The sequence below is a fragment of the Neomonachus schauinslandi genome, chromosome 9, assembly GCF_002201575.2.
Source record: "Neomonachus schauinslandi chromosome 9, ASM220157v2, whole genome shotgun sequence".
In the NCBI taxonomy this organism is placed as follows: domain Eukaryota; kingdom Metazoa; phylum Chordata; class Mammalia; order Carnivora; family Phocidae; genus Neomonachus; species Neomonachus schauinslandi.
Window position 1 is genome coordinate 102390005 of NC_058411.1, and position 16865 is coordinate 102406869.

Here is a 16865-nt window from a genome sequence, read left to right on the forward strand (position 1 = left end):
ACTCTGTTCTTTTACCTAAGTATTCATGTTGATAAATATCACTCATCTTTCTATCACTAACCTGACAGATGTGCAAAACTCTGTTTCTGACAGCAGAGGAGGTGAACAAATGAATGTTTTTGTTACAAGAAAGAAACAACCAACCAACAGGCTTCTGAATCTTAATTTCAAGCAATTAAAACCACTTTAAGAGAGATATGGAAAATTGTTTTTCTTTCTCTACTTTTAGTGGTCATATTTCTAACTTCAAATCTGCTGATGTAATAAATAGGTTGTAACAAGCAGTTCGTATGTATCTAATTATTTTTAATTTTTGAACAGAGCCAATAGTTCCTGAAATAGAAAACTTGGCAAATCACTAAAGAAGAAAAGCAAATGGCCAACAACATATAAATTCAACCTCACTAAGAATCAAGGAAATATTAATTAAATACCATTTCACTACTGAAATTATTTTTTAATACCAATTGTTGTTGAAAGACATGGGAAAATAAGCAATCTCACACTGCTTTGTGAATTTGAATAAGCAAATTCACACTGTAGGTGTGAATAAATGGACAAGGATTTAGTCATTCGTTGTATAGTTTTTGATACAGAAAAATATTTGGAAACCATCTAGGTACTCAATAATAAACTGATTTTTTTAAGTTGTATTACAATTACATAAGGGAATACATTGAGCTACTTAGAAAAATGTATAGCCAGAGAAAGATATTCAAAAAATACTGTCAGATAAAAACCAGGTTATAAAATATCTAAGATATATACATGTCTGCTTTGGTTTTCAAAAAAGACATCTATGTGGAAATACATGTACATGTTTATATAAATACATATATACTTAGAGGTCTACCTATATAAGTTTTAACAATGGCTATAGCAACATTCATTGAAACAGTTCATTTAAATTTCTAAAATTTCTACTCATCTTTAGAGTTTTCCTACAATAGGCATGTACAACAGAAAAGTACATTTTTTTTTAAATCTCAAGAAAACAAGCCCAAAGCTATCAATAAATAATTTTTTACATACCATTGTCTCCTCCTCCAAAAGACCATACAGTTCTCCCATCTTTAGACAAAGCAATAGTATGTGAACTGCCACAAGAAACCTCTCCTACATTGCTAATGTCTTTTACTAATGTTGGAATGTTACGGCTATTACTGTCTCCGTGACCTTGGATAAAACACACACAACAAAGAATAATGTTGTTAACTCTTTCTTTAGGACACTACTTCACAGGCAGAATAAACATTTTAAGTTAATGATAGAAATGAGGTATTTTTAAAGTGCAATTAAATATGAAAGACAGAATCATTTCCAGTATCTATCTTCTCATCCAATCTTCTAGGCTGCTCTCAAATGAGACACACAGTCCCTTCAGTGAATCATTAGAATATTCTATATATGCTCCTCTCTCAGCACTTGTCTAATGCTATCTAGTATCATGCTCATATCAACTTGTTTTCACACACACTTCAGGATCATGACGGTATCTTTCTTGTCCCTGAAATCCTTCAGTGTCTGCTCATAATAGGTACTCAGTAAATACTTGCTAGATTTAATTACAGCTTAAATTTCAGCATTAGAATCCAGGTATTCACAGTATAAAACTGTCTTCCTCTGGGCTAAAACTAACAAAATAATTAACAGTTTTTTGGCCTATTAAATCTAGTCTCACTGCTTCTCTGTAACCATCATTTCTATTTTTCTGTGAGAGTAACTTCAATTTTAAAAAAGCTTACCTAGTCTTCCAAAGTCTCCTTCACCCCATGTGTATAATTCACCATCCTCTGTGACAGCAGCACTATGTCTGTACCCAGCAGATACACAAACAACTACCTGCATGGAACACAAAGCACACCAAGATGAAGAACATGAATATGCTAAAACATATAGTTCAGATTTGATCTTATGCACAGAGACTTCAGAGATACTGATATTCACAACTTATCCAGAAGTTGCCATGTACAGTTGTAGAGGCTGTGCCCAGGACAAGGGTGCCTGAGGTCATGAAAGTGCTGAAATACAGCCTCTGCTCTGTGTGCCAAGCCATGAAACCTGGCTTCCACCCGAAGAAGATGATAACTTTCCTTAATTCACGCAAAGGCACTGTGAAGGTTAGCAGGAGCCCTGAACACATCAATCTAATCACTTGCAAGAATACTGTATCACGAATCAAGTCTTTACTCAAAGAGTTGGCAGGGGCTAAACACGCATGGAACAATAAAAAAATATAATGTTAACATAAAACCTACAGTCCTGGCTAATCAAGAAAAACTCATTACATAATAGGGATAATTCTCAAAAACATAGTGACTGTTACCAATGCAGAAAGATCTAAGCAGTATATAAGCTTATATTAATTAAACTCTTAGCAGTATCTCTTTACCCTCAATTAGCTGTACAGTTGATGAGTAGAATCAGGGGAATAAGAGTATAGAGCAACATAATTGGGAGATGACTCATAGCTTTTACCACTGATCAAAATAGTGATTTAACAGAAAAAAAATATCTATACTAATTACTCTGTATCTTTTCAATCTCCAAAAATTAAAACTCACTTTAGAAAATTCAGAATTTAGATTCAATTAAAAATACTGAGAACCATGCAATGCCTGGGTGGCTCAGTCAGTTAAGCGTCTGCCTTCAGCTCAGGTTATGATCTCAGGGTCCTGGGATCGAGCCCTGCATCAGGCTCCCTGCTCAGCTGGCAGTCTGCTTCTCCCTCTGCCCCTCCCCCTCAACTCATGCACAATCTTTCTCTCTCTCTCTAAAATAAATAAAATTTAAAAACAAACAAATACTGGGCACCTAATACATTCTGGATAATATGCTAAAAACTTCTGAAATTTTTATCTATAAGTTATTAATTTACTTTTTAGAATACTTTTCCTTTATGACATTCATACTAAGTTATATTTAATTGGCAATGTTTCCATTAAAAATAGAACATAACATAATAAAATAAAATTAAAATTAAAAAATAGGACATTAAAAGGAATACAAGTAAAAAAATGTTTAAAGAATTGGAATTAAGGAAGAAAGAAGGTGCTAGAAAGACTAGAAAAATACAACTTCAAATAGTATTTATCTGAAAATTTCCTTAGAGCCCCACATTCATACTCTTATCAAGTATCCCATGATGCTATCAAGTGGAATATTCCAAAGCTCACTGCTTTGGGGCTGATGTCTAAGTTAAAATACTATAAGTTATAATAAAGTAAAATTCATTTGATAGCCAATCTTGTCAGACAACCTCCCATGAAGGAAAAGTGTCCCAACTTGCAATTCTGGTATAATATAAAAATTTAAACTTTAAAAGGGTCTTATATAAAAAAACTTTTGTAGCAAGAATGTAATTTTAAAATAGAGGAACCTGTATAATTGCACATAAGTTCAGGGAAATACCTTCACTTTTTTAAAGAAAGGTAAAATAGAAATTAGAAGAGGAGATCTAGGTTCAGTTTCTAATGGTGCTAATTATTTGTATGTGATCTTAGGCAAGTGAGTTAACCACTCTAAATGTCTCATTTCTATTAAGATGCCACCTCCTCCAACCTTATGATCTCATTACCTAATATCACACCCCACCCAAGTTAGTATCTTATACATTACTCAATTTTTTCTTTATTATTATTTGAAATTATTTTATGTGCTTACTTATTATCTATATCCACAGATTAAAAGCTCCATGAGACCACGGTTCTTGTCTGTTCTGTTCACTACTGTATGTCTAAGGCCTAAAACACTGCCTGGCACTTGGAAGATACTGAACAAGTATTTGTGAAATGGATGATTCTCAGTTTCCTCATGTGAAATGAGAACAATAACTACCTTAACAAAGTTGTTATAAGAATTAAAATTAAGTAATGTATGTGAAAGTGTTTGGTAAACCATAAGGCAAATATACAAAATACAAAAAGGATCTGGGGGTGGGGGGGAAACTTCAGAAAGAACACATCAAAATCTGAAACATATAATCACTTATACCACAGCACATCTAATTACTTTTAAATACAAAAAGAAAGCACATACCTTTCCCTGCAGAGGGCCCTGAATAAGCTTGGGATATTTCTGTGTTGAACTATTTCCATGTCCCAGTTTCCCATAATCACCATCTCCCCAACTGAAGACTTCTCCTTCTGTTGTAAAAGCTAAGGTGTGACCATCAGATCCTTTAGAAGATGAAACCTTTTTAATGGACCTGTGAGGTTCAAATGTTAACTTTTTTAAAGTGGACTGATTATTAGAATCTCCAAGGCCCAGTCTCCCATAGCTGCCTTTACCGCAAGCTCTGACAGAGCCATCCGTAGAAATAACAAAAGTGCAGTATTGTCCAGCTTCAATCTATAAGCAAAAAAACAGAACAGTAAAATAAAATGCTTCTGTGAGAATCAAAGTAAAATATTTAATGCTAGTTTTATCAAAGAGGTTCAAAGAAGTCTTTAAAAGCAGAATATGGCATGAATCTCCAGAGATATAAAATTTTTTTTTCTGTTAAGATGAAAAAAGTGATACAGCATGGTATATAGAAACAATATATCTTTTCATGGTGACTTTATTGTTGAGCTCAAATTAATGCATATTTTCTCTCTTCAGGGTATCTACCCTGTCATGATTCAATAAAACAACAAAGTAAAATGTTTTAGCCTCATCTTATAATTGGTGGGTGAAGGGCAAGGAATAAAATTATCTTATAAATTCCTTAGAGTCCATTATGGCAAGGACCATACAAAATGTATTTTACACTCATTTGGAAAAAACCTAACTTTAAATGAAACTAGTAATAAAATAGAAAGTTGTAGCTTGGCTAAAAGGTAGCTACAAATGTAAAAAGTAATCATAATAAGAAAATAAAATGCCAATCTGGCAAAAGGAAAATTCCGGCTTTTGCTTAGTCTTATTTACCATTTGCATTGAATACAATGGTTAAGTCTGTTGTCATTCATAATTCTTTTAAAAAATCCAGCTCCTAATTTAATTTTTTGAAACTTGGAAACCATGTTATTAGGGAAATGGAATAAAAATTTTTTTTTCTGTTAAGATGAAAAAAGTGATACAGCATGGTATATAGAAACAATATAGATAGGGGCGCCTGGGTGGCTCAGTCGTTGGGCGTCTGCCTTCGGCTCAGGTCATGATTTCAGGTCCTGGGATCGAGCCCCGCATCGGGCTCCCTGCTCCGCGGGAAGCCTGCTTCTCCCTCTCCCACTCCCCCTGCTTGTGTTCCCTCTCTCACTGTGTCTCTCTCTCTGTCAAATAAATAAATAAAATCTTTAAAAAAAAAAAGAAACAATATAGATAACAAACAAGAATCTTCACTCACTTAAAAAACCAAACAAACACCTGTTAACACTACTTACAGTAAACCGTGTCATTTACCAATGCGTAAGATATGCAGAGAACTCACAGTCTGAGCATCGGAGAAACTGGGAGCCAGTTTGGGCTGCAGTATTTTCTCCTGTGTGCCTTCCACCAGCTGATGGCTGCTGTTGCTCCCCCAGACATAAACCTCACAGGTTTCCGAGACAATGGGGGCATCACCAGTCTGAATACTGTCTGGGCTAGCACACGTCCTTGAGTAATCAGACGCCATTCTGCAAACCTATTAAAATTAAAAACATGCAAAACATAGGCAAGACATTCTTAATGGAGACAGCTTTATAAATGTTGTCTGAAATTACTGTTTATTTTCCTTACTTCTAAAACTCTCAACTGCTCAAATAACCTAAAAACAATACATCTAATTTTAAATACAGTTGGCTAGACTACTTACTCCTGCAAAAGATACTAATAAAAGTGGCAAAAATGAGGAGGAGGAGACACATAATCAAGACTTTTTTTTAACTAATAATTATTGCACACACAGCATTACAGAAAAAAAACTTAACAAAGTAGAAGGGGCGCCTGGCTGGCTCAGTCAGTAAAGCATGCAACTCTTGATCTCAGGGTTGTGGGGCTTGAACTTTTTAAAGTTTACTTTAAAAAAAAAAAATTGATAATCCTATCACCTTAATACAACGAATGTTATCTTTTTTACTTGTGTTCTTCCAGAATTTTGCATATACACATTCTTTAACATAGTTATCACAGTGGATATATAAAAGTGATGAAATAAAAGTCACCTAATCTTCATGAATGAACTGTTAATTTTCCACCTAATGTAAAAACCCCAGTTTACTTAACCCTTTTATTTATTTTTCTTTTTATTAACATATGATGTATTATTTGTTTCAGGGGTACCCGTCTGTGGTTCATCAGTCTTACACAATTCACAGCGCTCCCCATAGCACACACCCTCCCCAATGTCCATCACCCAGCCACCCCATCCCTTCCACCCGCCTAACCCTTTTCTTTTAAATAGGACATTTATTCTTTTTGTTATATAAGCCATTTTTTAATTTTTTAAAAAAGATTTTATTTATTTATTTGACAGAGAGAGACAGCAAGAGAGGGAACACAAGCAGGGGGAGTGGGAGAGGGAGAAGCAGGCTCCCTGCCTAGCAGACAGCCTGAGGCAGGCCTCAATCCCAGGACCCTGGGATCATGACCTGAGCCGAAGGCAGATGCTTAATGACTGAGCCAGCCTATACAAGCCATTTTTAAGAACATAGTTTTGACTACATTTTTCATTACTCCTTAAGTAGAGAAGCTCAGAAACGGGGCTACTATATCCCAAAAGGACAACAACCTTATGATTCTTGAAACATACTATAACAAACTGCTTTCCACAATGGTTCTACTATATATCACCAGCAGTATATTTTATGTATACATAAAATAAAAATCATCACTTATTTACCATCTGTGTTGAATATAATGGTAAAGTCTGTTGCTATTCATAATGCTTTTTAAAAACCACACTTCTCCACCTGCCGTCCCCCACAACCCTGCCAAAAGGACAGGACCCAGGGTGGCCATCCCAGTTGCCCTAACCAAGGAATACGTCTATATGAGAGTACCAGTCTCACTGCATCCATACCAATAATAAGTATTATGCTTTTAATTTTTTGCAAACTTAAGTGGGATAAAAGAGGATGCCTTATTTTAACTTGACATTTCGTTATTATAACAGAACTAAAGTTTTTCTATTTATTTGTTTACCACTAACTTCTGGCCATTTATTTATTAGGGCTTAATGGATTTTTAATTGGCTTATATGAACTCTATACAGTAAAAATATTAACTCTGGGGGCACCTTGCTGGCTCAGTCAGTAGAGCATGTGATTCTGGATCTTGGGGTCGTGAGTTAGAGCCCCATGATGGGTGTAGAGATTACGTTAAAAAAAAAAAATTAACTCTTGACTACAGCTGTTAATTCTTTTGTCTGTGCTGTAGTGTTTTTTTGCTCAAACAAAACAGAAGGAAAACCTTCAAAAGTCAATCTTCAAAAGCCCATTAAATGGAAGGGGATAGAATAATTTTAGTCAGAATCATTAAATAGTAACCAATACAACAGGATGACGTGTGTTAAACATTTTCCAATGAACATGAGGACAGTTGTGAGAACATACAAAATATGTGTAAGTGAAGGCTGCCAGTCCCTAATAAAAGATCTGAAATTTTGCTGGAGACAAAAGGAGGGTAATGGGGCCAAGAGTGTTAGAATTTTTTAATCTAAAGATCTATTACAAGTTTTATATGATAAATCACAGCTCTCCTCCTCCAACCCACATGCCCCAAAAAAGAGCAAGAGAAAAAAAAATTACTTATAGGGCCTAGAAATGTATGTTTAAAAACTGGAGCAGGGACAGGGTAGAAATCCTGTAGCATCAATGTCATTTTCTAAACACCCTGATTCACTACACAGAACAACTACCAGGCCAAACTTCAAATCCACACCTAACATTCACAACAAAACTAGGTGACAAAGGTACCTCCAATAACTCTGAAATATAAGCAGATGCAGACAGTCTGGAATAATTTGATGTGTCAGAGAGCAAGAAAGCTATGAAAGTTTATTAGGCCTATATCAAAAGAACTTAGTGGGGGCGCCTGGGTGGCTCAGTCGTTGGGCATCTGCCTTCGGCTCAGGTCATGTCCTGGGATCGGGCCCCGCATCGGGCTCCCTGCTCTGTGGCAGGCCTGCTTCTCCCTCTTCTACTCCCCCTGCTTGTGTTCCCTCTCTCACTGTGTCTCTCTCTCTCAAATAAATAAATAAAATCTTCAAAAAAAAAAACTTACGGGGTGCCTGGGTGGCACCCAGCTGATTGAGCATCCGACTCTTGGTTTTGGCTCAAGTCATGATCTCGGGGTCGTGGGATCAAGCCCCATGTGGGGCTCCGCACTCAGCAGGGATTCTGCTTGAGATTCTCTCTCCTCTCCCTATGCCCCTCTTCCCGCTTGCACTCTCTCTTTCTCAAATAAATACATCTTTAAAAAAAAAAGAACTCAGGAACCACCCTAAAGAGACTACCCTAAAGACTACTGGCCAAAGATGAAACAATATGAGCTCCACTATAGATAATAATTTAATGGGTTAAAATTCAAACAGGTTTAAGTCTATGGGTTCATAATGATATTTTTCAAATGAAATCAACTGGTTTACTTTGGAAGATAACAGACCAATTCATTAAACTGGACACTAGTATATAAAATCAGTGTTAAAATTTTTAAAAATTAGACAGACATAATCAAGCATTTAATTCAGTCTTTCTTATATGAACTGAAGCAGAGTAACCAAATAGTTGATAAGGGAATCATCTTTATAAAAACATTCCAATGAATAAATAAAAGAGGAATGATACAATTAAAATATCACCATTTTGCAACCAATGAATTAATAAATGTAGTCATTAAGCATCAAGAGTTGCTAATACCACAACAAGAGAGACAACCAGAAGGAAACTGATGAACATGGTCATCACCAACACCATGTATAGTCTTGCCAAAGGGATCAAACCTAGGATCCATCAATCCTCAGGTTAAGCCTCTGGATCCACCTGCCAATTTGCAGGAAATAAGTAGGACACAGTGAACTGATTATGAGTAATCAATCAGCAAAAAGCCCAGGTTCTGAACAAAAACAATGAAGGAAAAGAAAAAAATGGGGGGGAACCTATAGATTAACAGATTTAAAAGACACCTTTTTTTTTTTTTTTAAAGATTTTATTTATTTGACAGAGAGAGACACATTGAGAGAGGGAACACAAGCAGGGGGAGTAGGAGAGGGAGAAGCAGGCTTCCCGCTGAGTGGGAAGCCAGATGCGGGGCAATTCCAGGACCCTGGGATCATGACCTGAGTCGAAGGCAGATGCTTAACGACTGAGCCACCTGGGCGCCCCCCGCCCTTTTTTTTAAGAGGCAAGACTGCACTACAGTGCCTAGGAATACACACCTGGGTGACACAATGATAAAGAAATGCAAGGAAGTGATTAAAAGTCAAGATAGTGGTTGCTTAGGGGAGAAGGACAGGGGTTAAGACCAGGACATGAAAGAGCCATTCAGAATAGTTGGTAGTTTTATTTCTTTACCTGGGTACAGATTAGAAGGCTATTTATTTTATAATAATTCGTTAAGCCTGACGTTTGTTTGTATGTCTTTCTGTATCTGTTTTTATTTAAAAATTTTTAAAGTTACCTGCACATGATACAAAGCTCAAAATAAATAAAAGTGTATACACTGAAAAGTATGTCTCTTTCCCATTCCTGATGTCAGACGCCCTAGCTCCACTTTTAGGGGCAAACCCTGATGCTACTTTCTTCTGCATCCTTTCCAAACACTGAGTAATTATTTTTAAGGGATAAATATATGCTATAGCATTTTATGACAAAGTAATTTTTAATGTAAAAGCCATGATTATTACATACCTCTTCAAAGAGACATAAAGCTGCCTCATAGAGTGAGCATAAGCCATCAGATGTTCTGGTTGGTTCCCTCCACTGACTCCGATCAGCAGATGAACCCTACAGTTTCAGGAGAGAGACACATGTATTAAAATCACTTAAATATTCCACGGAAATATCTGAGGAACTGTATATATGAGTATGAGCACTAAGATCAAATCCTAACATGGTTATGAAACCAACTTTTACACAGAAGTGTTACAAAAGATGGAGCTATAGAGTGAAACAGTAAATTAAGTGTCAATCCCTCAATGACTTTATTCAACAGTCTTGGGCTTGACCTGGAAACAGACAAGGAGGCAGAATTTTGCAAATTACATATTATTTGGGTGGCCAATATCCAGTAAAGGAGGCCCTCGGAAATATTCTCCTCTCCTGGGGCTGCCTTGCCCACCTGTCCCTGAGGATACAGGCAAGTAGAACATAGCCAGCTTGAGTGACGACCTTGACTAGAGCAGCAGAAAGTCCGTTCCTTCCTTCTTAGTTTCAGTAAAACTGAAGTCCCACAAATCAGTTCATGTAGCTACCTGACTACACTAGCAACAAAGCATCTTCTTCCCATCATAGTTGAGGAATCATAGCACCTCTCTGGGACTCTCCAGAGTAGGGCCCAATGGCTGTGACCAGAAATCATTCTGTCATTGACAAATGACAAACCAGAAAGTGAACTTGATCTCACTGCTCCTTCAAATTCCCAAATCCTTAAATCTTTAGATCACAAATGTCAAGTTCCTTCTCTGATTTAGCAACCCTATAATTGTGAAATTTTCATCAGTGGCTTTTTCAATGCATACTATACTGTAAAAATATTTATATTCTAAATGATAAACTGGCAGATATATCATAGAAAAGTGTATCTTCTACTATGGAAGGGAGGTTGGCCTAGATGCCTGTAAGATCCCATCTAACTCTTAAGATTATATGATTTTATCAATTCAAACTATTTTAATTAACATGATTCCCAAGAAATGAAACAAATGAATATGCTGGCTATTTAATTTATGGCTAGTGTATCAGGTACTAACCTGCTGCTGCCAAATCAATTTTTCTTTTTATTTGTTTAAGGTGGTGCTTCTCAAATTTTAATGTGGACATAAATTATCTAGAGACTGTATTAAAATACAGATTCAAATTCAGTAAATATAGATGGGGCCTAAGGTTCTGCATTTCTAACAAGCTCCCAGGATATGTCAATGCTGCCATCTGAGGCTCACTTTTTGAGTAGTAGGGCCATAGAGAGCCACTTGTAAGGTCTGGAGTCATACCAGAAGCTGAGTGTTCAAAATTAACTAGTACTAGACATACAAAGTGTTGCCATACCAGCAAATACTCAGGGGCACAGACTCTACAAATCCATAATTAGCTGTGCACTACTTCTGAGAAAAACACAATTGTAATCTGTGGCTCCATTATTTAAAGGCCACCTCTAGTGATCACCAAATCAAAAGTAGATGTGTAACAACAGCCTGCTATGCCTTCCTAGGAGCTGGTACCAGAGCCATCAGAATCCCTCTTCTCATGCTTTTCCACAGTATGGAGGAAAATGTTGAAAACTGCATGAAGTTTTCAGTGACAGACAGATTTGGGTTTAAATCCAGGCTCCATCACTCACTGAATGTGTGAATGAAGGCTAGGTCTCCTTATTCTTAGACAGGAATAATGCCCATATTACTTAGGGCTGTTGGGAAGATTAAAGTTATGTGTAAAACATGCTTAGCACAGTTTCTAATGTACAGTTAAGAACTCAAAACTGGTAGCAGTAATTATTAATTTGCATCACGTGTACAGAGAAAGAAAATACAAGAAATCTTTAATAAATTCTCGCTAAATTTAAAAATACCAAACCAATAAAACATCCTTCAAACACTGTCACTTATTTCTGTTCTTCCCAATACAGTCAATACAGTACTCCCCACCCCCCCAAATCCACAGTTTCACTTTGAGTGGTTTAGCTACCTGAGGTCAATAGCAATCCAGAAGCAGGTGCTCCTCTTTCTGACATATAGTCAGAAGGTCAATAGTAGCTAACGCTAGGTTAACAATGTTTATTCATTCACCTCACTTTATCTTCATCTCATCGGCATTTTATCATCTCACATCGTAAGAGGGGTGAGTGCAGTACAATAAGATATTTTGAAAGAGAAACCACATTTACATAACTTTTATTGCAGTATATTGTTATAATTGCTCTATTTTATTATTGTTGTGTTTAATCTCTTACTGTGCCTAATTTATAAATTAAACTTTATCATCCGTATGTACGTATAGGAAAAACCATAGTACATATAAGGTTTGGTACTAACTGCAGTTTCAGGCTTCTACTAGGGGTCTTGGAACATAGTCCCCAAGGATAAAGGGGGGGATAATGTAGTTAAGGGTAAGACTACTCCAGCCGCAGCCAGTAAGGATTAAAAATCTCTCTAAAACCCATTCTGTACAGAATTCTTAATGTAAATAAACAATACTACATGTAGGTATTTTTAAAGAAACTAAATTTTGGAAAATATAGTACATTAAATATATAACTTTATAAAGTTTATAAGCTTTATAAACTTTATAGTACATATATATATTTAACATAGGAATTTCGATGGTCTAAAGATAAGTGGAAATTAAGATAACATAAATTCATGGTTTCATAGGTCTTCATTTAATTACCTCCCTCTCTTCAGCACCTACCATCAAAAATAATGTTATACCTTTTATTTTTTTTTCACATTTGTCTTTGTAAGATATTCTGACAAGGACATAAGACTGGATGGAGTACATTTCCATATATTCTTGCTATCTGGTTTTACTCTACTTAAAATTGCTTCAATGACTCCTCACTGCCTACGGGAACAAGTCTCAACACCCCATAGCACAAGATACAAGGCCCTGCCTACTTGGCCGCTTCACCTCATCCCATTCTACCCCATCCATCCAGGGGCTTGCTCTCCTACACCTTGGTCACTTTGTGAACTCTGGTCCTCTCATTTGAAAACCTCTCCAGCTCCCCACACTCACAGACTTCATGTTTGTAGCAAACTCTTCCTACTTTTCAATTAGCTCAGGGATCCTTCCTCCACAAGGCATTTTCTGCCCCTTCCCTCCAGTTCTCCTCCTGTGTCCCATCTCCTCCCACTGCAGACCTCTACTACAGCCCATTATCATTTATTTGAAATGTTTGTGCATCTGTCTTTCCTTAAACTGTGAGCTGGCTAAGGGCATAGATGCTACAAAGCTCATTTACCTTTTTTTTTTAAGATTTTATTTATTTACTTCACAGAGAGAAAGACTGCACAAGCAGGGGGAGCGGCAGGCAGAGGGAGAGGGAGAAGCAGACTCCCCACTGAGCAGAGAGCCTGATGTGATGTGGGGCTCAATCTCAGAACCCTGGGATCATGACCTGAGCTGAACGCAGACGCTTAACCGACTGAGCCACCCAGGAGCCCCTCATTTACCTTTTAAACTCAGTGCCTAACAGTATCTGGCACACAGTGTTAAATAAACACCTACTGGCAAAGGCCAATGGTGTTTTTATTGCTGTTTATTTTCAGAATTCAGAGACATACATTGACATTATTTCCCTGCTCTTTATTTAAATAGAAGTTAACGAGTATTTTGTGGACTCCCATTCAAACACAATTACTACATATGTATCATTAGTGAAAGTTAAGAATCACACAAGTAAATAAAAATAAAGGATTGAATTCATTTTTGTTAGGCCTTACATCAGGTACTCAGTTGATGGTTATATGTCTCTCCCTTTAACTTCTAGCTTGGGAGTAAGTTTTGTCCCAATTGTTTAGGGGTAGAGAAACTTAAGGCAGGGAAGATCAGGTCAGGTTGGAGTCCAGAGTACCAGGAGAGGATATACCTATTTTCTGAATTCTCAGACAACACTGTAAAGTATAAGAAATGTGGGTTCTGGGGGCGCCTGGGTGGCTCAGTCAGTTGTTAAGCGTCTGCCTTCGGCTCAGTTCATGATCCCAGGGCCCTGGGATCGAGTCCTGCATCCGGCTCCCTGCTCAGCGGGAAGCCTGCTTCTCCCTCTCCCACTCCCCTTCTCTCACTGTCTCTTTCTCTGTCAAATAAATAAATAAAATCTTTAAAAAAAAAAAAAGAAAGAAAGAAATGTGGGTTCTGGAGACCAAGAGCATTAGACTCAACACTTACTGTGCAAGAAGGAATAATAAACGTAAATTTCAATTAATAATCATTCCTTTCCCCTAAAGCCAATCTGAGATTTAATTAAATTTAATCTAATATAGGCCTGTGGTGACTTTAGGAGAGCCAAACTAAATCAAATATACAAGATTCTTCCCCAGAATAGATCCAGAATTCTGTGGAGAGCAATCTAGTTTTCTGGGGTACCCTCATCACAATAAAGAGCTATATTATAGGGTATAACCATGGAGGCTATGGAGGGAGACCCCTCCTGACTAGGTATATTTGTCCCAGAATGAAAGAGGCAAATGGAAAGAAAACTACAAATCCAACAATAATATAAACTTACATTTTACTACTTTATTATATTTTATCTACTTTAAGGTAGGCCTTCATGGGAAAAAATAAATCAATTTACACAAATACAGTAAAAGCCACATACAGTAGTCAGAAAAAACATGGGCTTTGCAGACAGACTAGGGGTTGTAAGAATTAGTTAACACAGCATCTGCCCCATAAGTATGTAATTAGTGTATGTTTTACTTCCAATTCTTTTGCCAAATACATGTGTAAATTTAGGATGACTACCAGTTTCTTCATCCTTAAGATAAGGATAAATAATATCTACCTCACATATTAACATGATAATTGAATCAGACAGTGCATATAAAGCACATGGTTGGTAGCAGGCACTCAACAAAGGTTAACTCTTTTCCTCCCTAACTCCTGGTATTGGGGAGCAGTATATAAAAGAAGTCCAAAGAGGAATGAGGTGTTTATTACAGATTAAAGACAGATTTATAGTACATACCAAAGAACGCCTCATCTGCATTAATATAGTCATAAAGCAGTCAAAGCTGATCATTCCTTCCTGGCTTGATAGTAGTTTGCTTTTCTCCATGGAATTTACAACTGCTGAAGCCCCCAAAGCCATTTCTATCCATTCAAGAAGATACCGCAAAGAGCCTCGCTGAGCTGCTAAACCAAGTAGCAACTCAGAAGCTAATCTACGACCTAAAGTGTCTGCGCCAGAATTGGGAATAGTTACTCCCTTAAGAAATGTTGTCACTTGTGATAAGCAGTCCAAACCCATCGGAGGAATCTTGCTTTCATTTGCTAAAGATAATGGTGGCAAAGAGCTGACAACTTCAATTGCAGTATGAATAACGTCGTTGCAAAGACTAAGACCAGGTCCTGACACAGGCATCATCCAACTTTGTCTTAGAAGTGCAAATAATAAACTTAGACCAGTTCGAACACCCATTTCTATAAGTGCATCAGTGCTTGACCGGGGACGTTCACTAACAGAATGGACATCTGCTGAACCAGAGCTGCTCTCCGGAGAATGCTGCTGCTGTTTCACTTTGCCTTTGTCGTGGTATTTATTAGAAAGTGCATAAAAGACACGCTGGAGTACAAGCAGTCGTTTCCGAAGTGCCCCAGCAAATGGGGAATCTGAACATACCATCTTCGCTAGTGCTAGCTGGCTGCTAAGAAGGGCATCCAAATAGTGGTCCTGCTCATCACTTGAAAGAGACTCACGCTCAAAGTCTGGCAACTGTGGTCCTTTGAGGCACAAAACTTGTTGGGGCAAAGGTACTACTTCTTTATTGCTGACCAGTTTAGAATACAGAACAGCAACTCCCTCTCTTGTAGCAATAGATTCACTATCCTCTGTAATCCAGGAGCTGTTGAGGTGTTCAAGCCATTTCAGTTTCACTGGTGGAACCATAGTTGCCATGTTGGTTTACTCTTCAGCCATTAGTTCTACGAAGGGAGATGAAAAAGCAGTCAAAAACTTACACAAATGATTCATAAAATGTTTCTGAATTTCCATCTTACAGTTACAATTAGCAATTTCAAACTGGTGAAACAAAGTCTGAACTGTAGTTAACAGGAATGTGCCAATATTAGTATTTTAGCTTTCATAAATCTACTATAGTTAAAAGATGCTAATATTTTTATTTATTTTTTAAGGATTTTATTTATTTATTTGACAGAGACACAGTGAGAGGGAACACAAGCAGGGGGAGTAGAAGAGGAAGCAGCAGCCTTCCTGCGGAGCAGGGAGCCCGATGCAGGGCTCAATCCCAGGACCCTGGGATCATGACCTGAGCCGAAGGCAGATGCTTAATGACTGAGCCACCCAGGCGCCCCATAAAATTTATTTTAAAAATTAGTGATTTCCGTACCTTTTCTCTTCAGTTTCTGGTCCCACTGTCAGTATAAATAACAGTGGGTTTTACATGCTGATCATCCTCACCCCAAATTCGTATCTCCAACCCACACCTCTTCCCTGAACTCCAAATTCATATATACAATTGCCCACTTGATCTCGCCATATAGGTATCTAATAGGCATCTCAACACACTCAAAACTGAATTCCTAATCCACCACTACCACCATGCCCACCCAAACCTGTTCCTGCAGTAGACTTCCTCATCTCAATAAATGGCAACTCTATCCTTCTACCTCCTTTGGCCAAAACGCTTGGGAGTCACTCCTCCCTCTCACACTCCAAATTAGTCAGCACTACTTTCAAATATATCCAGAACCCAAACAGTTCTCACCCCCTTCATTGCTAAAACCCCACCCCAAGCCATCATCTCTTGGATCACTGAAGGAACCTTCCTACCAGTATTCCTTGCTGTACGGAGGAACCAGTGACTCCAAAAGGGCAGAAATGTTTTTGTGTATTTTGTTAACTGCTGTATTCCAACACATAGTAAGTACTCTATTTGTTGTTGTTTTTTTTTAAGTACTTAAAAACTAAGTCCTATGGGATAAAATATTCACAAAACATATATCCCACAAAGGACTGGCATCCAAGGTACATAAAGAACTCCTGGGGTGGGCGCCTGGGTGGCT

General features: G+C 37.4%; 1 protein-coding gene across 1 annotated transcript in view; it reads right to left on the reverse strand.

The window, feature by feature from the left end:
- Positions 1-15792, reverse strand: part of HERC1 (HECT and RLD domain containing E3 ubiquitin protein ligase family member 1) — a 146889-nt gene extending 131097 nt beyond the window's left edge. The window contains exons 1-6 of the mRNA XM_044918258.1: positions 14809-15792; positions 9813-9908; positions 5414-5608; positions 4039-4350; positions 1746-1842; positions 1033-1176 (exon numbers count right to left, since the gene is read on the reverse strand). Coding sequence (XP_044774193.1) covers positions 1033-1176; positions 1746-1842; positions 4039-4350; positions 5414-5608; positions 9813-9908; positions 14809-15738 — 1774 coding nt within the window. The 5' untranslated portion in view covers positions 15739-15792. The remainder of the gene's footprint in view (positions 1-1032; positions 1177-1745; positions 1843-4038; positions 4351-5413; positions 5609-9812; positions 9909-14808) is intronic.
- Between the last annotated feature and the right edge of the window lie 1073 nt (positions 15793-16865).